Source organism: Phocoena sinus, chromosome 19 (assembly GCF_008692025.1).
Source record: "Phocoena sinus isolate mPhoSin1 chromosome 19, mPhoSin1.pri, whole genome shotgun sequence".
Classification (NCBI taxonomy): Eukaryota; Metazoa; Chordata; class Mammalia; order Artiodactyla; family Phocoenidae; genus Phocoena; species Phocoena sinus.
In genome coordinates, this window is record NC_045781.1 from 6695413 (window position 1) to 6721526 (window position 26114).

General features: G+C 48.7%; 1 protein-coding gene and 1 long non-coding RNA gene across 2 annotated transcripts; one reads left to right on the forward strand and one right to left on the reverse strand.

Moving 5' to 3' along the window:
* Positions 1-957: 957 nt before the first annotated feature.
* LOC116744403 lies at positions 958-12904 on the reverse strand. Its single transcript, XR_004347033.1, has 3 exons — positions 12769-12904; positions 12303-12603; positions 958-1760 (listed from the first exon to the last, which is right to left on the reverse strand). It is a non-coding gene; the product is annotated as an uncharacterized LOC116744403 (long non-coding RNA).
* On the forward strand, positions 1757-16348 carry TSKS (testis specific serine kinase substrate). The gene is made up of 11 exons (XM_032614084.1): positions 1757-2335; positions 2581-2794; positions 10627-10722; positions 10929-11012; positions 11379-11462; positions 12036-12316; positions 12783-12977; positions 13835-14008; positions 14685-14820; positions 15936-16060; positions 16192-16348. The coding sequence occupies exons 1-11, from the start codon at positions 2166-2168 to the stop codon at positions 16346-16348; spliced, it is 1716 nt and encodes a 571-aa protein (XP_032469975.1). The 5' UTR covers positions 1757-2165.
* The last annotated feature ends 9766 nt before the right edge of the window (positions 16349-26114 follow it).

The following is a 26114-nucleotide window of genomic DNA, read 5'->3' on the forward strand; positions in this document are numbered from 1 at the left end:
TTCTAGGCGAGCAGACTCAGTAGTTGTGGCGCACGGGCTTAGTTGTCCGCAGTATGTGGGATCTTCCCAACCAGGGCTTGAACCCATGTCCCCTGCGTTGGCAGGCAGTTTCTTAACCACTGTGCCACCAGGGAAGTCCAAATCCATCATGTATTTTTTTTTTTTTTTTTTTGCGGTACGCAGGCCTCTCACTGTTGTGACCTCTCCTGTTGTGGAGCGCAGGCTCAGCGGTCATGGATCACGGGCCCAGCCCCTCCACGGCATGTGGGATCCTCCCGGACCAGGGCACGAACCCGCGTCCCCTGCATCGGCAGGCGGACTCTCAACCACTGCGCCACCAGGGAAGCCCCCATCATGTATTTTTAATGCATTCAAAGTAAGTTGCAAATAGCACTATTCACAATAGCCAAGATATGGAAACAACCAGGTGGTATATACACACAATGGAATATTATCTGGCCGTGAGAAAAGAGGATATTCTGCTGTTTTCAGCCACACAGACAGACCCTGAGCACATTATGCTAAGCTAGATAAACCAGACAGAAAAGACAAGTACTGTATGATTTCACTTATATGTGGAATCTTAAAAAGTCTAACCTGTAAAAAAAGATTAAAATGGTGGTTACCAGCAGATAGGGTGTGGGAGATACGATTGATGTTGTTTAAGGGTACAAACTTGCAACAAATAATAAATAAGCCATAGAGATCTAATACAGAGTATAGTGAATATAGATAACAATATTGTGCTATAACGATGTGATAATATAGCTACAATGGCAATCATATTATAATATATAAATGTATCAAAGTAAGACACACTTTAAATTTATAAACACTATATGTCTGGGAATTCCCTGGCAGTCCAGTGATTGATTAGGACTTGGCCCAGGTTCGATCCCTGGTCAGGGAACTAAGATCCCACAAGCCGTGCAGCGTGGCAAAAAACAAAACAACGACAACAACAACAAAGTCAAATTTATTCAATAAAAAAACAATTAAAAAACAGAATAAAACACAGTTGCAGATATCGGTTCTCATCAACCCTGTTACGGGTTGCATTACGTCCTGCAAAAGATGCTCAAGTCCTAACCCGCAGTAGCTGTGAATTTGGCCTTATTTGGAAATAGGGTCTTTGCAGATGATCAAGTTAAGACATGGTCATTTGGGTGGGCCCTAATCCAATATGTCCAGTTTCTTAAAAGGGGGGAAATTTGGACACAGAGATAAACAGTTCCACAGAGAAGATAGTGTGAAGACACAGGGAGAAGATGGCCATCTACAAACCAAGGAACACCTAAGGATACCAGATACTAGGAGAGAGGCACAGATTCTCCCTCACAGCCTCAGAAGGAACCAACCCTGCTGACACCTTGACCTTGGACTTCTGGCCTCCAGAACTTTCAGACAATAACTATCTATGGTTTAAGGCGCTCAGTCTGCAGGACTTTGTTACAGCAGTCCCGGGGTCTAACACAACTCCAAATATTCAACATGCACATAATGAACTACAGTTCAGTGCTTGCTTAGATTCTTTAATAGGCAGAATTCACACACGATAAAAGGCTCAAATCCCAGGTGCACAAATCGACAAGCTTTGACAAATGTCCACATGGCCATCACCCAGTTTTGATTCCCTTTATATCACGTTCGGACATCTGGTATTTTTGGTTTGTTTCTATTGCCTGCCTGTCCCCTTCCAACCCCCCATAGAATGTAAGATCCTCCAGCGCTGGTATTCAATCCTCATCGTCCCCCAGATCCTGGGAAAGTGACAAATCCAATGTATTACATGATGAAGCAAGTCTGAATGGGGGGGCTGGGTGACCCCATAGTGAGTTTCAGGGAAAGGTAATTTGGACCCCTCCCAAGAACCAGTGGGTCCATCCACTCTAAGTTCTGGACTAGAAGGAATTTCACTGTGTCTCTGAAGGGGATGGACAGATCAGGGTAGAACTAGAATCCTGAACAAGAGTTCACTGAGCCCCCCGGGGGAACATGCCAAGTCACATTTCCCCACCCTTGTGCCCCTCCCCGTTACTGGGGCCCAGTGGTTGGGTCCTTTATGAGGCAGGCTTGTGGGGACAGGGGACCTTGAGGGTCAGTGGTCAGTGTAGGTGGAGAGCCTCAGAGGAAGGAGCCCCTGGGAGCCGGGCCCTCCACAGGCCATGGCGAGCGTGGTGGTGAAGACGATCTGGCAGTCCAAAGAGATCCATGAGGCTGGGGACCCCCCCACGGGGGTCGAGGGTCGCTCCCAGCTGGTCCCCGAGGCTCCTGGGGGTGTGACCAGCCCAGTCAAAGGGATCGCAAAGAAAAAGAAGGCTGTGTCCTTCCACGGGTGGGTTTGTCACACCCTGTCGGGGGCGGTCCCAGCACCCAGCCCTTGCCTCTGACAGAGCAGAAGTCCCACTGTGGGTGCTGGTGGAAAGGGAGGAAAACAGGCAGCAGGGATGGAGGAGAAAGAAGAAAGCAGGCGGCGAGGTTGAAATCAGAGAGAGTAGGGAATGTGCAGACAGGGAGGTGGGAGGGGCCATACCCTGCTGGGGTGGCATCTTGACCCTCCTGCCTGTTTCTCCTCCCTAGGGTGGAGCCTCGGATGTCCTATGAGCCAATGCACTGCTGCCTGAACCTCAAACGGTCCTCAGCCTGCACCAATGTGTCCCTGCTCAACCTGGCCGCCATGGAGCCCACCGACTCCTCAGGGACAGACTCAACCGTGGAAGACAGCAGCCTACTGGCATTGCCCGTGCCCATCCCACCCTGGGCTCCAGATGACCCAGACATCACGGAAATACTGGTGAGAGGGCCCTCGGCCAGGCTGGGGAATACGAGGGTTCTCCCCTGGTGGTAGGCAAATACTGAGGATGGGTTTGGGGGGGTGTCTTCTTGATTTGGAATGAGAAGGTTCTTGTCACCCTTTGAGGCCCTACAGTCAGCCATAAATCTGCTCCATCCAGGGTGAATGCTGCCGGCTGCCTGCGAGTTGGTCTTTTGTTCATTCAGTCACTTCCAAATGTCCTGGGTGAAGGTGGAGTCACAGATAGGAATCGGGCCAGGTCCCTGCCCCAGGGAAGCCCCCCGTCTGGTGGGAGTGACAGACACAGACTGGGGTGACAAATTCCATAATGGAGGTAACACTGGGCATCCCAGAAAAGGGCCCCTCAAACCAGGCTAGGGGTATCAGGGAAAACTTCTGGAAGAGGCAGTGTTGGAACTGGGCTTTGACGGATAAGCAGGAGTTCTTTGAGTGGACCACCTCAGGCTGTGGGGCAAAACTGGGAGGTGAGCAAGACCTAGGAGAAATTAGAGAATTCCTGACTAGAGCATAGAATGCTACAGCTTGGTCCTTTAACTCTCCCACCAACCTTCACCCCCTGCCAGGCTTCTCCTGGGCCAGACCCTGAACTTGGCTTGACATGGACACTGAGAATTACACTAACAATAATCACGGCCAGAATGATACTAACAAGATTCACTAGCGGGAATTCCCTGGCGGTCCAGTGGTTAGGATTCCAAGCTTCCACTGCAGGGGGCATAGCTTCAATCCCAGCTCAGGGAACTAAGATCCCGCATGCCACACAGCAGGGTCAAAAAAAAAAAAAAAAAGATTCACTAGCATATACTGAGCACTTTCTGTGTTCCAGAAGCCTCAGTGCCCTCATCTGTAAAATGGAGATGGATGTGTTTGTTCTTTCAAGAAATATTTCTTAAACACCTACAATGTGCCAGGCACTGCTCTAGGAAGAAGAAATGTAGCAGCACCCAAAACAGAGTTCTGGAGAGAATTGCACCCATCTCATGAGGTTGTCATGACAATGAAATGAAATTCGTTCATGTAAAATGTTTAGCACAATAGTCAGTTGTATGCACGGAATAGTTAGTCATTATTTTTATCCTCATTTCACAGATGAAGATATTGAGCCCCTAGAAGGTTAAGTAGCATACCCAAAGTCATACGGCTTCTAAGTAGTGGAGCCGGGCTTAGGAGTCAGCGCCTGAATTGCTGGGGGCAGTAGAGGTCACTGTGGGAGCCCTGAAGAAGAAGGCCTTGGCCCAGCCGACCATGGTCAAGGAAGGCTTTCTAGAAAAGGCAGCACACAAGCTGGATCTTGAAGATAAGGAAGGCAGAATACAGGGAAGGGTATTCCACCTAGCTGGAACAGCATATGCAAAAGGGCAGGCGTTGAAAAGAGCCTGGGGAACATGTCCTTGTGGCTAGATTGTGGTGTGTGGGAGAGGTGAGGCTGGCAGGGGGTGGGCACAGGACACAGAGGCTGAGAAATGTGGGCATTCTCCATTCTCTTGAGGACAATGGGGAGCCACTGAGGGTTCCTGGGCAGGGGAAAGGAGCAACTTGGCATTTGGGCTCCATACCCATTTACTGAGCATCTGCTATGTTCCAGGCACTGTGCTACATCCCTATGGTGGGGGGGGGGGCTCTCATTTTCCTCTCTTAGAGGTTCTGCAAGGAAGATGAAAACAAAAGTAAGTGAGGTAGAGAGAGGTGGAGTGATCCCCTGCAAGGTTAGAGAGCTTGTAAGAAGCAGGGTCAGGACCAGAAGCTTAGTGAGTGTGATGCTTTCCTTCCCTAGAAGATGCCTCTGGCCCTGGGTGGGAGACGTTTGGAGGGGAGAGATTGGAGGCAGGCAGGCCGGGCGAGGGTCCAAGGTAAGAGGACCAGGTGGAGAGAAACCAGCAGGCAGAGAGAGTCCAGGTGGGATGGATGGCCCGGGAGGCGTCCCCTCCCGCCAGAACACTTTCCTCCCCTTCTCTTCCAGCAGCGCTCAGGCAGCACCTGCAGAGGTCCGCCTCCCATCGGAGCTATTTCTGAGTCACATCCTCCAGAGGATTGTGATGCCTGAGAAAGAGCCCTGGGCGGCCAAGATCAAGGTCTGATGCAGCTGCGGCTCACTGTGGGGCTGCGGGGGAGCATCAGCCTCTATGGGGCTTCTCCATAAAATGGAAGAAGTACTGTCAGTCAACACCTTAGGGTATGGGCAGGAACCGTGAGGAGGTGGGCAGGAAGAACACAGGCTGGCACACAGCATCTGAGCTACATCGGGAGAGAAATCTGGAGATGGGCAGAGAGGGGGGTGGGGCGGAAACCCAGAGAGAAAGGAGGACAGAGACCCAGAGAGAGGAGGATGGGGACCTGGAGAGGGGGACAGAGACAGAAAACCAGAGCTGGAGGGGGCCAGAGACCCAGAGAAGGAAGGAATGGACACCAGAGAGAGAGGTGGGACAGAGAACTAGAGAGGAAAGGAAGAGAACCTGGGAGCGATGGAGACCCTGATAATTCCCAGACTGGATGGAGGGTCAGCAGAACAATGGTGAAGCAAACAGCTTTGGCTCCTGGCTTTTTTTTTTTTTTTTTGGTCATGCTGTGCAGTTTGTGGGATTTTAGTTCCCCGACCAGGAATTGAACCCAGGCCCCTGGCAGTGAGAGCATGGAGTCCTAACCACGGGACCACCAGGGAATTCCCTGGCTCCTGTCTTAAGCTCTGACATCTTTATGAGGCCAAAGGATGCAACTGAGGAGGTAGTATTGCTTTAGGGGAAGGTCAGTGCCTCCATGCGGAAATGACCAGAGCAGGTCTTCTGAGCCCTGCTTGGAACTTGTCCTGCTGTCTACAGATTTCCCTGAGGCTGCTGTAGGGTCTTGGTGCTAAGCCCTTTCCTGGTAGGTCCTGTCGTGTTGTCTTTATGTTTAACGATGCTGACACTAATCACTGCACTTGGCTTATGGATCCTATCATCTTCTTGACCTTTCCTCACCACCATCTGAGCAAGGTATCCTCATTCCCATTTGACAAGAAGGGAAACTGAGGCAGGCTCAGAGTGGGGAATTGGATTGCCCAGTTGCATGGCATGTGGATGGCCAAGGAGAGGTTTATCCCCAGGTTTGGCTCCCCACCACCACCATGCCATTTGCTTTTTTAGCCAAGGCTAGCAGTGAAGCTAAAACTCACCTCCAGTGACCCCAGCTGCACTTTCTCTTTTCCCAAGTATTGACCAAGGGCCTTTCTGCGTTAGCCTGTGTTCCTCCCAACAGCAGCCCTGTGAAGGTAGTTGTTAGTCCCTCCCCGTTTTACAGGTAGGGAAACAGAGACTTAGAGAGGTGAAGTCCCCTCCCTAAGGTCACACAGCTAGTAAGTGGAAGAACTGAGTTGACTCCAGAACCTGCTCCCCTAGTTTCCCAGAACAGCTACCTATGGGAAATCCAAGACCGTTGGGTCTTCAGTTGAAAAATATCACAGCTATTGCTGTGAAACAAATGATTCCCGACCTTAAAACAACAAACCTGGAGTGGCTTAATGGGGTGGTTCTGGCTTAGGGTCTCTCATGAGGTTGTAGTCAAGATTTTGGCAGGGGCTGCAGTCATCTGAAGGCTTGATTGGAGCTGGAGGTTGGGCTTCCAAGATGGCACACTCACATGGCTCTTGGTTGGAGGCCTCAGTTCCTTGCCACACGGGCCTCTCCATAGGTAGTTGCTTAGAACATGGCAACTATCATTCTCCAGAGTAAGAGTGAGCAAGAAGGAAGACATGGTTCCTCTTATGAACTCATTTCTTAAGTCACATACCATCACTTCTGCCTTATTCTATTTACTAGGTATGAGTCACTAAGTCCAGCTGACACTCAAGTGACAGGAATAAGGCTGCACATTTTAAAAGAGCCTCAAAAACGTTGTGGGCATATTTTAAAACACCATGGTTTTGTGTGGGTTTTATTGGTTTTAAATTTTTTTCTTTTTTGTAGGTGCCCTTCACCAGGATGAGCAAGTTCCCTTGCGCTTCTAGTCTGTTGAGCGTTTGTATCAGGAAAGGGCATTGGATTTTGTCAAATGCTATTTCTCTATTCATTGACATGATTGTGTTTTTTCCCCCTATATTTTACTAATACGGAATGTTACATGGGTTAATTTTCACATTGAACCAATTTTGCATTCCTGGGATAAATCCTACTTGGCACGGTGTATAATCCTTTTTATATGCTGCTGGACTTGGTTTGCTAGTATTTTGTTGAAAATTTTGGGGCTGCTTTCAGAAGGAATATGGATCTGTAGTTTTATTATCTGGTGATGTCTTTAGTTTTGGTATCAGGGTAACATTGGCCTCATAGAATGAGTTAGTTCCTTCCTCTTCTGTTTTGTTTGTTTTCTGGGTTTTTTTTTTTTTGTTTTGTTTTTTTGTTTTTTTTTGTTTGTTTGTTTGTTTGTTTGTTTTTTTGCGGTACGCGGGCTTCTCACTGCAGTGGCCTCTCCCGTTGCGGAGCACAGGCTCCGGACGCGCAGGCTCAGCGGCCATGGCTCACGGGCCCAGCCGCTCCGCGGCATGTGGGATCCTCCCGGACCGGGGTACGAACCCACGTCCCCTGCATCGGCAGGCGGACCCCCAACCACTGCGCCACCAGGGAAGCCCTTTTTTTGTTTTTTTTTTTTGGTGAAGGGTTTGAGATGAATTGGCAGCAACTCTTTTTCAAATGATTGGTAGAATTCACCAGTGAAGCCACCTGGGCTTTTTTTTGTTGGAAGTTTTAAAATTACTAACTCAACCTCTTTACTTATTACAGGTCTATCCAGATGTCCGAGCCCTTCTTTTTTTTTTTTTTTTTTTTATTTTTTTTATTTTTTTTCCGAGCCCTTCTTGATTGAGTTAGTGTTTTGCTAGGAATTTGTCCATTTCATCTAGATTATCAAGTTTGATGACATACAATTGTTCATAGTGTTCCCTTGTCATCTTTTCTCTTTCCGTAAGATTGGTAGTAATGTCCTCTTTCCTTCCTGATTTTAGTAATTTGAGCCTTCTTCTTCTTTTTCATGGTCAGTCTAGCTTAAAACTTGTCAATTTTGTTGACCTTTTCAAAAAACCAACTTCTGGTTTTGTTGATTTTTCTCTACTGTTTTTCTATTCTCTATTTCATTTTTTCCCACTCTAATCTTTATTATTTCCTTCATTCTGCTAGCTTTGGGTTAAGTTGTCTCTTCTTTTTCTAGTTTCTTAAGGTGGAAGATTAGGTTACTGATCTTAAGTTCTTTTATTTTTTTTATTTTTGCGGTACGCGGGCCTCTCACTGTTGTGGCCTCTCCTGTTGCGGAGCACAGGCTCTGGACGCATAGGCTCAGCAGCCATGGCTCACGGGCCCAGCCGCTCCACAGCATGTGGGATCCTCCTGGACCAGGGCACGAACCCGTGTCCCCTGCATCGGCAGGTGGACTCTCAACCACTGCACCACCAGGGAAGCCCTTAAGTTCTTTTTTGATGTAGGTGTTTACAGCTCTAAATTTCCCTCAAAGTATTGCCTCTGCTGCATCCCACAAGTTTTGGTATGTTGTGTTTTCATTTTCCCTCATTCCTAAGTATAATTTCTCTTGTGATTTCTTCTTCTACCCATTGCCTGTTTATGAGTGTGTTGTTTAATTTCCATATATTTGTGAGTTTCTCAAATTTCTTTCTGCTATTGATTCCTGATTTCATTCTACTGAGGTCATTGAGGTCAGAAAACATACTTTGCTTTCAAATCCTTTTAAATTTATTGAGACTTGTTTTGTCACTTAATATATGGTCTGTCCTCGACCATATGAACAACGTTTAATTTCACTTGAGAAGAATGTGTATTCTTTTGTTGGGTGGAATGTTCTGTAGGTGCCTGTTAGGTCTGGTTGGTTTATAGTGTTGTCCAAGTCTTCTATCTCCTTGTTGATCTAGTTGTTCAATCCATTCTTGAAAGTGAGGTATTGTAGTCCCCAACCATTACTGTTAAATTGTCAATTTCTCCCTTCAATTCTGTCAGTGTCTTTTTTTTCTTTTTGGCCATGCCGTGGGGCTTGCAGATCTTAGTTCCCTGAGCAGGGATTGAAACTGGGCCCTCAGCAGTGAAAGCACAGAGTCCTAACCACTGGACTGCCAGGGAATTCCCAATTCTAACAGTTTTTGGTTCATGTGTTTTGAAGCTCTATTAGGTGCATATATATTTATGATTGTTATAATCCCCTCAATGACTTGACTCATAGTTTTGGCCAGTTTGGAGGGGTGGAATTTGGGGGTTCCTGACTCCACCATTTTGCTGATGTCACCTTAATACAATATTTCTTATCACACTTGTTCTCCAGAGCAGTTATGCAAGAAATGTGAAGTTGTTCCCATTTTACAATGGAGAAAGCTTGCTCTCTCTTTTGTCTTTGTGTATTAGTTCAACAGCTGTGAAAGAAACCAAAATAGCTGGTGGAAACAGGATAGTTTGTTGCTCACATAAATGTCTCAAGTATAGCAGGTCTCTTCAAATGCAGTAGGTTAGAGGCTCCAGTGTTCTGGGGGCTCAGCTATTAAGCCACAAGTTTGGCTGCTGTAATGAAAAGGTACAAAGTAGCATAGTTTAAACAAGATGGAAAATGTTCTCTTGGTTACATGTATAAAAGTATTCATAAGTGGTTGGAATTAAGTATTGCGGCTTCACAGGGTTGAGGATTCAGTTTGGTTTTTTTTGCAGTATGCGGGCCTCTCACTGCTGTGGCCTTTCCCGTTGCGGAGCACAGGCTCTGGACGCGCAGGCTCAGCGGCCATGGCTCACGGGCCCAGCCACTCCGCGGCATGTGGGATCCTCCTGGACCGGGGCACGAACGCATGTCCCCTACATCGGCAGGCGGACTCTCAACCACTGAGCCACCAGGGAAGCCCTGGTCTTCTTTTATATTGTGTCCTCCATCTCATGGTCGAAGATGGCTGCTCTGGCTTTAGCGATCAACATTGTAGGGAGAGAGAAAGGGAGGTGTGCTACTTTTCTTTATTAAAGGCATGACTTGGAAATTGCCTACATTATTTCCACTCATATTCCACGTGGCCACACCTGGCTGTAAGGGCAGCTGGGAATTGTCGTCTTTGGCTGAGCAGTGATGTACCAGGCTAACTCTTCTATAAATGTGGAAATGGGAGAGTGGAGATCCATGATAGATATTCATCCCTCCTGAGCCAGTTTGTTTGACAGGAGTCACAAAGCATTTTATGGTGACATAAGGTAGCAATGAACAGAGGCCGTATGGCGTCATGGTTTGAAACAAAGGCTCTGAGCATAAATTCTGACAAGGCCACCTCCTGTCTCATGTACCCGGGAGTACAAGGGACATCCCCTCTCTGGGCCTCATTTGCCTCGCTTGCAAAATGGGGCAAATAACCTCAAGAGGTGTGGTTGTGAGGAATAAAAAGGAAAATGTGGGTAAGGTCTTGGCTTGGTGCATAGTGAGTGCTTATATCTGGAAAGTGGGTTATCTTTAGAATTCTCCACTGCCTGGAGGGAAAGACAGGCATGTGTTTTAACAGTTTATCTTATTTATGTATGTGGACCCCAAAGGCATTTATCTCAGGTTAAGACCATCTTCCTTCTCCCCCATGTCTGAGCTTCCCACCCCCGACTCCCTCCTGGATCCTACTTATTTTTCTTGCCATCCGCTAAGCAGAAAACGAGGCTGCCCCCTGGTTTTATACCAAGAATCAAAGAGGCGCAGCCCTGGCCCCAAATTCCACAGCTATTCCAGGGCAGAATCAAGGTGTAAAGCTAGTTCTAGACTTTCTCTTGTGGTTGGGGTTTGCTCCCACGCACCCACTGACCCACCTGTCTCCCATTCTTCCCCAGAGCTGGGTTAACAGTGGATTGGTCCACGCCAAAGATTCCATCACCAGCTTGAAGGAAAAGACCACCCGGGTTAACCAGCACGTGCAGACGCTGCAGGTCGTGAGGACCACCCGCCCCCTCCCGCAACATCTCCTCTTCCTCCAGGGTCACGTTGCCCTCTTAGAGCTATCCTCCAACTCAATGCACCCATAGCCCAGTTGGGGAGAATGAGGCTCAGAAGGGAAAGGAAGCTTCCCACCTCTCCTCCCCACCGGGTGTCTCCTTGAGGCCCTGGCTAACCTCTCTTCCCTTCCATGCTCCAGAGTGAGTGTTCTGTGCTGAGTGAGAATCTAGAGAGAAGGCGGCAAGAGGCGGAAGAACTAGAAGGGTACTGTAGTCAACTCAAGGTGAGCTGCTGGGGGGCAGGAACGGGGCGGGAGTAGGAAGCGGAAGTAGGAAGAGGGTGAGAGGAAGAGGGGAGGAATGGAGTGGTGGACAGGATAGAGGTGGGGTGAAGTGGAAAAGGAGTATGGCAGAGGTCCGAGGAAGAACCATTTCTTTAGCCAAGAGAACCAAGCCGGGAAAGGGCAGACCAATAAGCACAAGGCAGACCTTGCCGAAGGAGGGGGCGTGCCTTAAACGCCGGGGGGGGGGGGGGGGGGGGGGGGGTGGGTGGGTGGGGGTGGAGGCTATATGGAAAATAGCAAGGGTAAGGGTTGGGAGGCGGAACTGGAATGGGAAGGCAGGGGCCCTGCCCTGGTGTCCTGACCCAGGAGAACTGCCGGAAGGTGACCCGGTCGGTGGAAGATGCTGAAATAAAAACCAACGTCCTGAAGCAGAACTCTGCCCTGCTGGAGGTAAGGGGGAGGGGTCTAAGGGTTTGAGGAAGGTACTCAAGTAACCGAGGTACTTGAGGTAGACTTCAGGTGGGACTTCTCGCCCTGCCACCACCACCACCACACTGCCCCTTCATGTTCATGGGCATACTTTTCCATGCACAGTCATATTCAAGTCCCGGAGAGAGGGATTCGTATCGGACTTGGAGTGGGAATGCCTGTCCTGCCCACATACCCACTCATTTCCCACCAAAATGTTGGAAAAGCTTCAGCTGTTCTTCCTAAACAGGAGGGACTGGAATTGGATGCCTTCGAGGATTAGAGTGAGGGTGGAGGGATAGATGGTGACAAAGAGGCAGGCATTCAGTCCAAGGTGAGTTGGACTCCAGCTGGGCTTCGAATGGGGCATCCCTCCCTAGTAACAGCAAGCGGGAGTCCATCAAGACTTCAGGTGGGACTTCCCGATATCCCGTGTCCACATCCATTCACTTTCCAGCCTCAGGAATTCACTGGGCGGATTTGGTGGTGGAGGCGGTGGTAGTGGTGGGAGGCAAGGGGCCGGACGCCGTAACCCTGCCCTCTTTCCCCGCCCAGGAGAAGCTGCGCTACCTCCAGATGCAGGATGAGACGCCCAGGAGGCAGGAGGCTGAGCTGCAGGGGCTGGAGCAGAAGCTGGAGGCTGGCCTCTCCCGCCAAGGCCTGGGCCTCGCCACCCAGCCCCCAGGCTGCTCCAGCCCGCCAGGGAGCCCCGACGAATCCCCGCGACGGCGAGGCCTGGCCCCAGGCGGCTGGGGAATGGGGCCCCGGGCAGGGGAGGGCCCCATCGTGAGCGAGCAGGAGTTGCAGAAGATCTCTGCCTACCTTGAGGAGCTGAGGTGAGTGGGATCCTGGGATGGGCCCAGGGGGTGGAGCCTCGAAGAGGAACGTTCTGGGGGCGGTGACCCGGAAGGGCAGGACTTCGAAGAACCGAGTTTTGAACATAGGGCCGGTGGCAGGGGGGTCCGCGTCTGGTGAAAATGAGGTGGGCGGGTTTTGGGACGTGGCAGGTCTTTGGAGGCTCCAACTCCGGGGGACAGGGTTGGCGCGAGCGGTATCTTGAGGAGGCAGTGTCTGGAGGAGCTGATGTGGGGCTGGGAGACAGGCCGAGAGAAGGCCAGGATACCTGATAAGGGGATAGAGGCAGGGTTCTGGAGGACATGAGAGGATCCCAATAAATGAACAGGACAGGAGAATTCGGGGACAGGGTGGGTCCGGAGCCACGGGCGTGGTCTTGGCGGGGCGCGGCGGACGGGGGCGTATCCAAACCTAGCCCTGACGCGTTCCTTACCTCTACCCCTACAGGAGGGAGGTGTCCTCACTGACCGCCCGGTGGCATCAGGAGGAGGGGGCCGTGCAGGAGGCCCTACGGCTGCTCGGGGGCCTAGGCGGCAGGCTCGACAGCTTCCTGGGCCAGTGGGAGCGAGCGCAGCGCGAGCAGGCTCAGGCCGCGCGGGGCCTGCAGGAGCTGCGGGGCCGGACGGAAGAGCTGTGCACCATGTAAGGACCCAGACTAGCGCACGGGGCGGGGACGTGGGAGGGCGGAGCCTTGAGGGAAAGGGGTGGGCCAATCAGCTGGAGCCAATCGGGTGGAGCGCATATACTGACAGGTGGAAACCCCAGTTAGAGAGTAGGGAGGGGCGTGTTATACCTAAGAAGCACTGAGGGGCGGAGCCACTTAGAGAAGAGGTGAGTTCCACACCTTACAAGGACAAGGGGCGGAGCCAAGTAGGAACAGGGGAAACCAATTAGAGAACAGGGAGGTACATTCCCGACAATAAAATGCAAAAGGAGGTACCAATCAGAGCAGAGGGGGCAAGGCAGAGCGGGGTATTGAAAACTGGGTGGAGACAGAGGTGCTGGGCTAATTTGGGGTGGAGCCTTGCTGGGACTACAGGTTTCCCTGCCATCCAAAAGTAGAGCAGTTCCTGTGAAACCTTCGGTAAGCCAAAATAGCATAAAGCGAAGAAGCAATTACCTTAGAATACATCTTGCTAACAGATGCACAAAATAAACTGAGATAAAGCACAGGTGCCCATAGACAACACAGTTCAAAGCTATGGCGGCTTGGTGCTGAGACACTGCGTGTAGTTCTCAGAGAAGGGGCTTGGTGGCGCCACTCTCGCTGCTGGGAGTGTGTCCTGCTTCTGTAACAGCTTGCTACAAAACAAATGCTTTGCGCTTTTTTTTAATAAAAGGGCAAATCCTCTTCGGACTTCTTTTGGTTAGTGAAAACAGGTACTAATGTAGGCCTTTTGTAAAAATGAAGTGGGGTAAAGCGAACTTTCAAAAATCGGAGGATGCCTGTATACTGTTGGAGAGACGACCTCACTGTACTGTTTACTCTCACACCGCAGGGTGGAGCGGTCAGCAGTGTCTGTGGCTTCACTGAGAAGCGAACTGCAGGCGCTGGGCCCAGTGAAACCGATTCTGGAGGAGCTTGGGCGGCACTTTCAGAGCTCTCGTAGAGGGTCTGACCTCTCTATGAACCTGGATCGGGCCCCCCAAGGCTCCTGTGCCCGCTGTGCCAGGTAAGGGGGCAGCGCCTGGCTCCAGGTGCATTCTGCATCGTATTGAGGACCAAGCATTGAAGGAGATGAGACTTTAGCGAGAGTGGAGAGGGAAATTCATTGTGGGAGACAGGGCATCCCCATGTATTGTAGGATGGGCCAGTCTCGCGGCATTATGGGAGTCACATTTCTCCCCCCCCCACAAGGTGAAGTCAGTGTCTTGTGGAACGCAAGAAAGGCTTGATATGTTTCAAGCATCTTGGATTTCCAGTGCATTGTGGGAAGGCTGGGCAGTGGTACTGGGTGGGAGGCAGGTTTTCTCAGTGCATCTTAGGGAAATGAGACCTTGGGGTGTCGGAAGTCGACAGATACCATGCTTGATCTGTGTTAGGAAGGGTGCAGAGCATTTCCAATACAACATGGGATCGGTTTTAACTAGTGCATTGTGGGAAATGTGAGTTTTTGATGAACCGAGGACCGTGTGGTGGAAATCCCCAGGCACTGTGAGATCTCCCCACGCTGTGGAAACCAGAGCATACCAGATGAACTGTAGTTTGGGCCCAGTGCATGGTGGGAAGGTTGCCTGGGTGCATAGTGGAAACGGGACCTGGGTGGAGGCTGGGAAGATGGGCATGGTGTATCCTGGGAATGGAGTTGGTCCGAGGCCTCTTTCACCTGGTGACTACCCCTCCCCCAGCCAGGGACAGCAGTTGTCCACGGAGTTCTTGCAGCAGCTGCTGGAGCGAGCGCTGACCCCGCTAGTGGACGAGGTGAAGCAGAAGGGCCTGGTTCCTGCCTGCCCCAGCTGCCAGAGGCTACACAAGAAGATTCTGGTACCAAGGACCATGGGCCACTATGCCCCACTTTTTGGTCAGGGCAGGGCGGGGGAGCCCCAGGCACAAGGATACTTCTGGTGTGTGGCAGGATGGGAAGGATGAGCTGTGGGCAGGAGGTGTTGGGGGAACACTTGGCTCTAATACTTCGGGACGGGGTGAGAGGGGAGCTGTTTGGTGTTTAGTGAGTCATAGGTCAATCATTATGGAAGCTTGGGTGATGGATATGGGCCCAAAGCATGATGGGACATGGATCTGGTGCACTGTGGGACAGAGGAGACAAACACCAGTCTATAGCTTCATGGAATATAAGCCTGATTTTCTATGAGACTTAAGAGAGGCAATGCATTACATGGGATCACTGAGATCAGAGAGGGGACCCAGCGAATAGCAGGTCACAGTAAGCTAATGCATTATGGGAAATGGAACCACAGCTCTTCGTGAGGCATTGCACACAGACTCAGGCCCAATAACTGATGGAACTTGAGGCTGGTGTACATTCTGAAACATAGAGATCTAGTATATTATGGGATATTGGCCTAATGTATGATGGGATATGAGTTGTAGTGGGTGAAACAGACAAATGAGGCGGTAACGGACAGTCATGTGGCAGATCTAGAGGACTAAGACATGATAGGACATGGGGGCTGGTACATTGTGGGATATAGGGAACCAGAGCACTGAGGACTATTACTGTGACTGAGAGGCTGGCCTAATTGATAAGATGTGGGGGTCACATCCCATAATGTGAATTATGGGATGTAGATGATCCCCATGTGATGGGATACCGGGGCCCAGACATCAAATGCATGATGGCTCATGGGCATTAGGGGACAATGTGATAGATGCTGATTTACTGCTTACAGGGACAAAGAAGGCCAGTGCAGTAGGGGACAGACAGTGGGACAGACACAAGTCTAGTGCACAATGGGATTTGGGAGGCCCAGTGCACTGTGGGATGCTGGGGTCAGCCTCAGGCTCAAGGCATGATGGGATACTCTGGGGGAAGAATGCAGGCCCTAGGGGACCCTGCCCTTTGCCCTCCACGATCCAGATCCCCCTCCACTCCCAGCCCAGTCCAGCAAGCCTAGCAGCACCTACACTCCTCTCCCCAGGAGCTGGAGCGCCAGGCCTTGGCCAAACATGTCAGGGCAGAGGCCCTGAGCTCCACCCTTCGGCTGGCCCAAGACGAAGCCTTGCGGGCCAAGAACCTGCTGCTGACGGACAAGATGAAGCCGGAGTGAGGAAGGAGGCTGAGGGCATGGGAGGAGGGTGAGGTCTTGGGGAAAGGGCTTGAGTCACCCCCGGCTTCCACACCAGCCCCGAGGCATCGGGCCTCCCGAGTACTAACTGCCCACTCTCCCGTTACAGGGAGAAGGTGGCCGCTCTGGACTATCTACACTTGAAGATGTGCTCTCTCCACGATCAGCTCAGCAACCTGCCACTCGAGGGGTCCATGGGGACAATGGGGGGAGGAAGTGATGGGGGAACTCCCCCAAAACGTGGGGGCCCAACCCCTGAGCAATAAATGGCCCCTCATGCTGGCATGAATTCCATCTCCTTTTTGGTACCAAAAGAGGGCCAGGAAAATTGCACACGCACCATGCACCAGCCTCTGTGCTCACTATGACTTGGTCCTCAGCCAACAGGGTGTCGATGGTGGTACAGTTCTTTAGTTCCTTGGGGTTTTGTTGTCTTTTAATATTTATTTATTTATTTGCTTTTTTTATTTGGCTGCACCGGGTCTTAGTTGCTGCTCACAGGATCTTTTAGTTGCGGCGTGTGGGATCTTCGTTGCGGCATGCGGGATCTAGTTCCCTGACCAGGGATAGAACCCAGGCCCCCTGCATTGGGAGCTCAGAGTCTTAACCACTGGACCACCAGGGAAGTCCAGTACAGTTCTTTGAAAAGGAGGCAGGGGGTAGAAATAAGGTTCTGTGGTGCAGTTTGAGCCTGTCAAGCCAACATTTTTTAGGATGACTTTTACTAGATAATGATATTGTCTACCACTGTGTAAAAAAACTACCCTCCCCTCCAAAAAACTTAGCTGCTTATAACATATTATCTTACATTTCTGAGGGTCAGGAATCTGGGAGTGGCATAGCTGGATGGTACTGGCTCAGGGTCCTCAAGAGTTTTCAGTCAGGATATCAGGTGGGGCTGCTGTCACCTGAAGGCTTGCCTGGGGCTGGATGTTATACTTCCAAGATGGCGCATTCACATGGCTTTTGGTTGGAGGCCTCAGTTTCTCTTGGCAGCTAATTTCCCCCAGGGCAAGCAGTCTAAGAACAAGCAGGAAGCTAAGATGCCTTTAATGACCTAGTCTTCGAAGTTGCATACGGTCATTTTCTCTTTTTATATTCACTAGAACTGAGTCACTAAGTCCGAATCATACTCACAGGGTGTGTCAAAGAATTTGCAGACATATTTTGAAGAGAATGTCAATTTGTGTATATATTTTAAACCACCACACTAATACTATTTTTAAATGTACAGTTGAAATATAAACAGAAAAGTTCACAAGTTAAAAGTGAACAGCTTAGGGCTTCCCCGGTGGCGCAGTGGTTGAGAGTCCGCCTGACGATGCAGGGAACACAGGTTCGTGCCCCGGTCCAGGAAGATCCCACATGCCACGGGGAGCCATGGCCCGTGAGCCATGGTCACTGAGCCTGCGCATCCGGAGCCTGTGCTCCGCAACGGGAGAGGCCACAACAGTGAGAGGCCCGCATACCACACACACACAAAAAAAGTGAACAGCTCAATGAATTCATGAAGTGGACACCACCAAGATTTAGAAACTACACCTGACCAGCATTCCCTGAACCTCAATCACTACCCTTTCCTTCTACCCAAAAGGTAACCCCTATTCTTCTAATACCATTGCAATAAGGTAAGAAAAGAGAGACTATAGGATAGGAAAGGAAGAAAACTATCATTATTCTGAGATGGCATAACGGTACATATAATCAGAGAGAATCCAACAGAATCTATAAATTACTAAAAATCAGTGAGTTTAGCAAGGAAGCTGAATAAAAGGTGACGTAAAAAAATTATCTCTGTATGCCAGTGATGAAAGTTTAGAAAATGAAAAACTTTCAAAGGTGCTATTTCTAAGTAGCATAAAACTAAAAAATGTCTAGGAATCCAACAAAAGATAAGTTATGATCTGTACATCAAACTTTAAAATATTGCGAGAAGTTAAAGACCTTAACAAATGGGGAGTTATACCATATTCATGGCTTATAAGATGCCATTATAAAGATGTTACTTCTCTCCAATTGATTTATAGATTTGAAGATAGCAGGTATGAGATTTATTAATGTGGTTCTGTTTGTACCAACAAGACAGTGGGAACTGGGGGATCTAAAATCTCTCAGAGGATGAATAATTATTCTCATTTTATATAGTGCTATGGACTCTATGTGTCCCTCAAAATTCATATGTTCAAGCCCTAATCCCCAATGTGGTGGTATTTAGAGATGGGCCGTTGGGAGGTAATCAGATGAGGTCATGAGGGTGGAGCCTCATGATGGGATTAGTGCCTTTTTAAGAAGACAGTCTCTCTCCCTACCATGTGAGGATACAGCAAGAAGGCAGCCATCTGCAAACAAGGAAGCAAGCTTTTCACCAGGCACTAAATCTGCCAGCACTTTGCCCTGGGATTTCCCAGCCTCCCGAACTGTGAGAAATAAATTGTTTAAACTACCCAGTCTCTGGAATTTTGTTATAGCAACCTGAACTGAGGAAGCTACAGAGGAGGAACTAGGTCCAGAGAGGATAAATTATTTACACAAGGATACATAGTTAATGGGTAAAAGAACCAGAATTACAACATTTTATATTCCTCCTAGAGACAATGTATTCTAGGGATAACTGTAATCCCATTTTCCCCCTACATAGATATCATTTCACTGAAGTTCAAGCAGATGAACACCTAATCCCAGAATCCCATTTTGGGGATCTGTTTCCTGAGGTCACTCTTTGCACCAAGAACCACAGCAGTCAAGACTCAACTGAGGGACTTCCCTGGCAGTCCAGTGGTTAAGACTCCATGCTTCCACTGCAGGGGGCACAGGTTAGATCCCTGGTCATGGAACTAAGGTTCTGCAAGCCACACGGCGCAGCCAAACAATAGAAAATTTTAAAAATTAAAATTTAAAAAAGGTAAACATGGTAAAAGACTCAACTGAATATCACTATCCTTGTGGCCATTTTTAGTGCCCATTTTTAGTAACCTTTAGGGCATTTTTAGTGCCCTAAAGGTTAATTGCAGTAGCTACTTGATCCCCCAAGTCACTTATTTCAGTTGGAACCTCATCACAGTCAACATGGATGCTAATATATGATTTACCATGATGCCACTGCAGAGTATGGATTACTAGCATCCCATTTTTTGGCAAAGAGCTCATCACTACGTTCAAATCCTAAAAAACAACTAAACCACCTCCAAACCCCATCTTTTGACAATCTGCTTCTTGCCAATATTGATGTCAGCCAAGATATATTCAGGAGGGCTTCCCTGGTGGCGCAGTGGTTAAGAATCCGCCTGCCAATGCAGAAGACACGGGTTCGATTCCTGGTCCGGGAAGATCCCACATGCCGCGGAGCAACTAAGCCCGTGTGCCGTAACTACTGAGCCTGTGCGCCTAGAGCCCTTGCTCTGCAACAAGAGAAGCCACAGCAATGAGAAGCCCGTGCACCACAATGAAGACCCAACGCAGCCATAAATAATTTTAAAAAAAAAGATATATTCAGGAGACAGAAATCACACCAGTTATTTTCACAGAGATGATTTCATATAAAGAAATGTTACTTAGGTATGAAGTGTTGGTAACCAGGTAACTGAAAAGGCAGAAAGAGAGCCCTATGCTATCATGGTCGTAGTAACTACGGGAAGCAGCTAACACCCCTGGTGCAGGAAAAACAAAGGATATAGGTTAGAATTATGAAAACTAAACACTTGGATGAGAGGCTCAGTGAAGATGAAACTCAGACCATGAGGAGGAGGGGACTGTTCAGATGGTGCAGGTGTATCTGACCTCAGAGGACCACCAGGGACTAGGACCTTCCTTGGAAGCACCCTGAAATGGTGCTGGCATCTGTGAGGGTGTGCCAGATTTGGAAAAACTGCCAACTAGATTTAGCAGCTGCTACAGGAAGGAACTGCCTCATCTGGGGTAAAGAAGCTGTGCTGGGTGATGCTGATGAGAACAAGAAACTGACAGGAAATAAGCAGAGAGCAAACCAGAAGAGCCCAGTCCCACTGCTTCCTCCAGGCTTCTACAGTCCCTTTGGTGCCCCCTATTGGCAGAGTCGAACACAGCCAGTTGGCAAAGAAGAAGTGCGGTTTGCAGTGTCCCAGAGTCCCAGATTCACAAGGGAGTGAATTTGAAACCAAGAGATAATAGCTTAATAACTGTGCCCACATAACTGTAGTGTGTACCAAAGACTAGCGGCTATGAGTAATCCAATTCCGTACCCCTAAGGCCCAAATGTATCTTTCAAAGCATGCTTGAATACCTGAGAGTAATTATTTTCCTGGATAGCTGGTCTGAATGTTGTGCTGATGTTAATTCTATCCAAGTTCCATTGTGGTCTTAATGCAAATTCAATCAAAATCCCAATGAGATTATTTTTTAAAGAATTTTATCCAATTATTCTAAAGGTCTTCTGAAGAAATAAGATGAGAGAAGCGAAGTTTTTTTTTTTTCTACAGAAGAGTAATAAGATGGGTCTAAAGCCAATATATCAAAATATAAGGTAACACTAATCGTGCGGTTCTGAAGGAAGATTAAAAAGATGATAAAATGGACTTCCCTGGTGGCGCAGTGGTTAAGGCTCCGCCTGCCAAAGCGGGGGACACGGGTTCAAGCCCTGGTCAGGAAGATCCCACATGCTGCAGAGCAACTAATCCCGTGAGCCGCAACTCTAGAGCCCGTGAGCCACAACTGCTGAAGCCTGTGCACCTAAAGTCTGTGCTCCACAACAAGAGAAGCCACCGCAATGAGAAGCCCGTGCACCACAGCAAAGAGTAGCCTCCGCTCGCCGCAACTAGAGAAAGCCCACGCGCAGCAATGAAGACCCAGTGTGGCCAAAAATAAAAAATATAAGTAAAGAAATTTATTTAAAAAAAAAGATAAATATTAAAATTTCATATAAAATAATATCTGACAAATATGTTGTTATAAAGCAACCAAGAATAGTGAAATTATTCAAAATATTATTGGGGGGGGTGAAAGTTTTTTCCTCCCCTGACATCAAATAGTTTTTCCACACTAACTCATTCTCTGATTCTCCAACACCAGCTAGGTGTCTAGCAACTCAATTCAATTCTGACACTAACCCTCCAGAGTTAGCCCGGACCCCGCAGGTTAAGACCTCAGATGCTGGCTGCAAATGGGGTGCCCAGTTTTCCCCCAGTGCTGCCCAGCCAACTACAAATTCAGGAGTTCCCATGATCCATGCCTCTCAGGTTCAATAATTTGTTAGAAGAACTCACAAAATTCAGGAAAGCACTTCAGTTACTATTACTGGCTTATTCTAAAGAATACAACCCAGGAAGGGCCAAAGGGGAAAGACGCATAGATAGGGCGAAGCATGGGGGAAGAGATGCAGAGCTTCCATGCCCTCTCTGGGCACGCCACCCTCCCAGCCCCTCTACATGTTCACCAACTGAGAAGCTCAACAATTCAGGGGTTTTATGAAGATTCCATTACCTAGACATGATTGAGTCAATCACTGGTCATTGGTGATTGAACTCAATCTCCAGTCCCTCTCCCATCCCCAAGAGGCCAGAAGGTGGGGCTGACAGTCCCAACACTCTAACCACTGCTTGGTCTTTTTGGAGACCAGGCCCTCTCCTGAAGCTACCTGGAGGCCCCTCAGCCAAGAGCCATCTCACCAGAATACCAAAAACACTTATCACTGAGACATTCCAAGGAATATTGTCTTTTAGGAATTTTTAGGACCTCTGTGGCAATGAAGGGGCAAAATACACCACTTTGGCATAAGGATTATTTTGAACTGGAGGCAAATGAGAAGCAACAGATGCAAAAAGAAGCCTTCTCAGAGCTACTCTTATCTGACTAAAAGCAGAAATTTCTGAGAAATGAAGACTTTCATAAATCCCCTCTCCCAGGGCAGTTTTTAAAAGTTAATTAATTAATTTCTTGGCTGTGTTGGGTCTTCGTTGCTGTGCACGGGCTTTCTCTAGTTGCGGCAAGCAGGGGCTACTCTTCATTGCAGTTTGCGGGCTTCTCCTTGTGGTGGCTTCTCTTGTTGGGGAGCACGGGCTCTAGGCACGCAGGCTTCAGTAGTTGTGGCTCGTGGGCTCTAGAGCACAGGCCCAGTAGTCGTGGCACTCGGGCTTAGTCGCTCCACAGCATGTGGGATCTGCCCGGACCAGGGCTCGAACCCGTGTCCCCTGCATTGGCAGATGGATTTTTAACCACTGTACCACCAGGGAAGTCCCCCCAGGGCAGTTTTATGACCGTGAAGAAGATGGAAAGTTGACAACAAGATGGGTCTTATCTTCCATTAGTTTTGCCTATATATATATCCTAGTCACTTTCCCACAACTTATCACCCCTAGCCTAAAACTTTTTTTTTTGTCACATTGCATCTCCACAATTTATTGTTCTTTGTTAAAAAGGTATATAAGCTCTCAGGCCTATCCACTTCTTTGGGTCTTCACTTTTCTATGAAGGCCTCCACATGCATACTTAATAATAAAACTTTTTCCCTGTTACTCTGTCTTTAGCAGTCTAATTTGCCCCATACACTGAACCTAAGAGGGTAGAGGAAAAATAGGTGTGTTTTTTTCCCTCTCCTACACCAGGCATTAATGACAAAGACCAAATACTTTTTATTAAACCATAGAGTTATTGCTTAAAATATATAAAATTTAGATCCTTTTCTGATATATTACTGTAAAATAAATTCCAAATAGATCTTAGGAAAAATAGAAGAAAATTGAAATGAACTTTATTTGCGTAAGCCCTCTGGGGTAGATCTGTGAAACTCATCAAACTTCTCCCCTGAAAAGTGTTACTCCATGTTATAAATTGAATTGTGTCCCCCCAAAAATATATTTTGGTGTCCTAGCCCCTACCCCCGTATCTCAGAATGTGACTGACTGGGAAGACAGTCTTTACCAAGGTAATCAAGTTAAAATCAGGTAGGGACTTCCCTGGTGGTACAGTGGTTAAGAATCTGCCTGCCAATGCAGGGGACACGGGTTCGATCCCTGGTCTGGGAAGATCCCACATGCCGTGGAGCAGCTAAGCCGGTGCACCACAACTACTGAGCCTGTGCTCTAGAGTCGCGAGCCACAACTACTGAGCCTGCGTGCCACAACTCCTGAAGCCCGCGCGCCTAGAGCCTGTGCTCCACAACAAGAGAAGCCATTGCAAGGAGAAGCCCACAAACTGCAACGAAGGGTAGCCCCTGCTTGCCGCAACTAGAGAAAGCTCGCATGCAGCAATGAAGGCCCAACGCAGCCAAAAATAAATAATTAAATAAATAAAAAAATTTTTTTAAGTGAGGTAATGAGAATGGGCCTTAATCCAATATGACTGGTGTCCTTATAATAAAAGGGCAAGTTTGGACACAGACACACAGGGAGAATGCCACGTGGACATAAAGGCAGAGATTGGGGTGATGTTTCTACAAATCAAGGAACACCAAAAGTTGCTAGACAGCCACCAGAAGCTAGGAGAGAAGCCTGGAAAAGAGTCACCCTCACAGGCCCCGGAAGGAACCAACCTTGCCTCTACCGTGACCTTGGACTTCTGGCCTCCAGAACTGTGAGACGATCAAGGCCTACTCTTTAAGCCACCCAGTGTGTAGTATTTTGCTACAAAAGCCCCAGGAAACTAATATACTCCCCTGCCCCTGGCAGTAAGCCCTCGGTGGCAATGTTTACAAGTTAGTCAAAATTCAAGGGAAGGTAACAGAAGCTACCTTAGTTCTTTTAAGCAGAATGGGTTGAATACAAGGAAATAAAGACAGAAACTGTCAGGAAGGGTTGGAGGAGAGGACCCTGGGCTACATCTCTGGGAAAGTCTCTCAGAACAGCGCTGCCAAAGCACCCTTACAGGGTAGCTATTACCTCCTACAATCATGAAAGCAGGAACTAGGGAGCTCCCGCACCCCAGCCCACAGCATTGGCTGCAGGAGCACACAGACTTAACTGCTGGGGGAGTCAGTTTCATTAGAGGCTCAATGAGCCATAAAGCCTAGTGTTCATACCCTCTGTAGGTCCCTCCCTTTCAGTCTGGCCTAGTGACGTGCTTTAACCAGAAGAATACAGTGGAAATGATGCTAGGATGGTTCCAGACCTAAGCTTAACAAGGCCTGGCTTCTCCATTTTTGTGCCCTGGGGACCCTTGGGCTGTCATAGAACAAGTCAGGCTGCCCTGTTGGAGAGAAACTCGTGAAACAGACCCCATAGAGAGGGAGAGTCCTGCCATCCTATTTCCCAGCTGACACTTCAGCCTGATGCAGTGACCAATGCCCAACGACCACAGCAAGGCCAGTGAGTCCAACTTGACCCAGGCATGAGCAAATGCAATGGCTGGCTTTTAAGACTGTGGCAAAAGACATGGAAACAACCTAAATGTCCATCGACAGATGAACGGATAAAGAAGATGTGGCACATATATACAATGGAATACTACTCGGCCACAACAAAGAATGAAATAATGCCATCTGCAGCAACATGGATGGACCTAGAGTCCATCCTTACTTCATACTAAGTGAAGTAAGCCAGAAAGAGAAAGACAAATACCGTATGATATCACTTATATGTGGAATCTAAAATACAACACAAATCAACACGACTGTGAAACAAAAACAGACTCACAGATACAGAGAACAGGCTTGTGGTTGCCAAGGTGGGCGGGTAGCGGAGGGAAGATTTGGGAGTTTGGGATTAGCGGATGAAAACTATTATATATAGGATGGATAAACAACAAGGTCCTGCTGTACAGCACAGGGACCTATATTCAATATCCTGTGAGAAACCAAAATGGAAAAGACTATGAAAAAGAATGCAGGGGCTTCCCTGGTGGCGCAGTGGTTGAGAGTCCGCCTGCCGACGCAGAGGACACGGGTTAGTGCCCCGGTCCGGGAAGATCCCACGTGCTGCGGAGCGGCTGGGCCCGTGAGCCATGACCGCTGAGCCTGCGCGTCCGGAGCCTGTGCTCTGCAACGGGAGAGGCCACAACAGTGAGAGGCCCGCGTGCAGCAAAAAAAAAAAAAGAATGCATATGTGGGGACTTCCCTGGTGGTGTAGTGGTTAAGAATCCACCTTCCAACGCAGGGGACACGGGTTTGATCCCTGGTCTGGGAAGGTCTCACATGTCGTGGAGCAACTAAGCCCGTGCACCACAACTACTGAGCCTGCTTTCTAGAGCCCGCGTGCCTCAACTACTGAAGCCCAAGCGCTCTAGGGCCTGTGCTCCTCAACAAGAGAAGCCACGGCAATGGGAAGCCTGTGCACCGCAATGAAGAGTAGCTCCCGCTTGCTGCAACTAGAGAAAGCCCGCACAGCAACAAAGACCCAACACAGACAAAAATAAATACAATTTTAAAAAATATTAGTAAATTGACATGCTGATATTCAGCCAGTAGACCATAATACGGAAAAAAAAGGAATGTATATAACTGAGTCACTTTGATATAGAGCAGAAATTAACATATTATAAATCAATGATACTTCAAATAAATAAATTGTGACAAAATACGCATAATATAAAGTTTACAACTTTAACCTTTTTTTTTTTTAATTTGGCTGCGCTGGGTCTTCGTTGCTGTGCGCAGACTTTCTGTAGTTGTGGCGAGCAGGGCTTACTCTTCGTTGCGGTGCGCGGGCTTCTCCTTGCGATGGCTTACTCTTTGTTGCAGAGCACAGGCTCTAGGCACGCGGGCTTCAGTAATTGTGGCGCACGGGCTTAGTTGCTCGACAGCATGTGGGATGTTCCCGGACCAGGCATCGAACCCCTATACCTTGCACTGGCAGATGGATTCTTAACCACTGCGCCACCAGGGAAGTCCCTGCCTCCCGTTTTCTTTCAAGAGTTTAATAGAGTGCGCTCTGCGGCCCCTCTCCCCCCGCCCCGATCTGTCTCTTGCTTCAACAGTGTTTAAATTCAACAGACCCAGGGACGCCCCTTTGCTCTAGCCTCCCACCAGCCTCCAACCTTTTTTCCAGTCGCAACCTTCGAATCAGCCACTCAGCTATCCTCGCTCAATGGGACCAGCCAACACCATTTTTGGGGCTTAACTCCTCAACC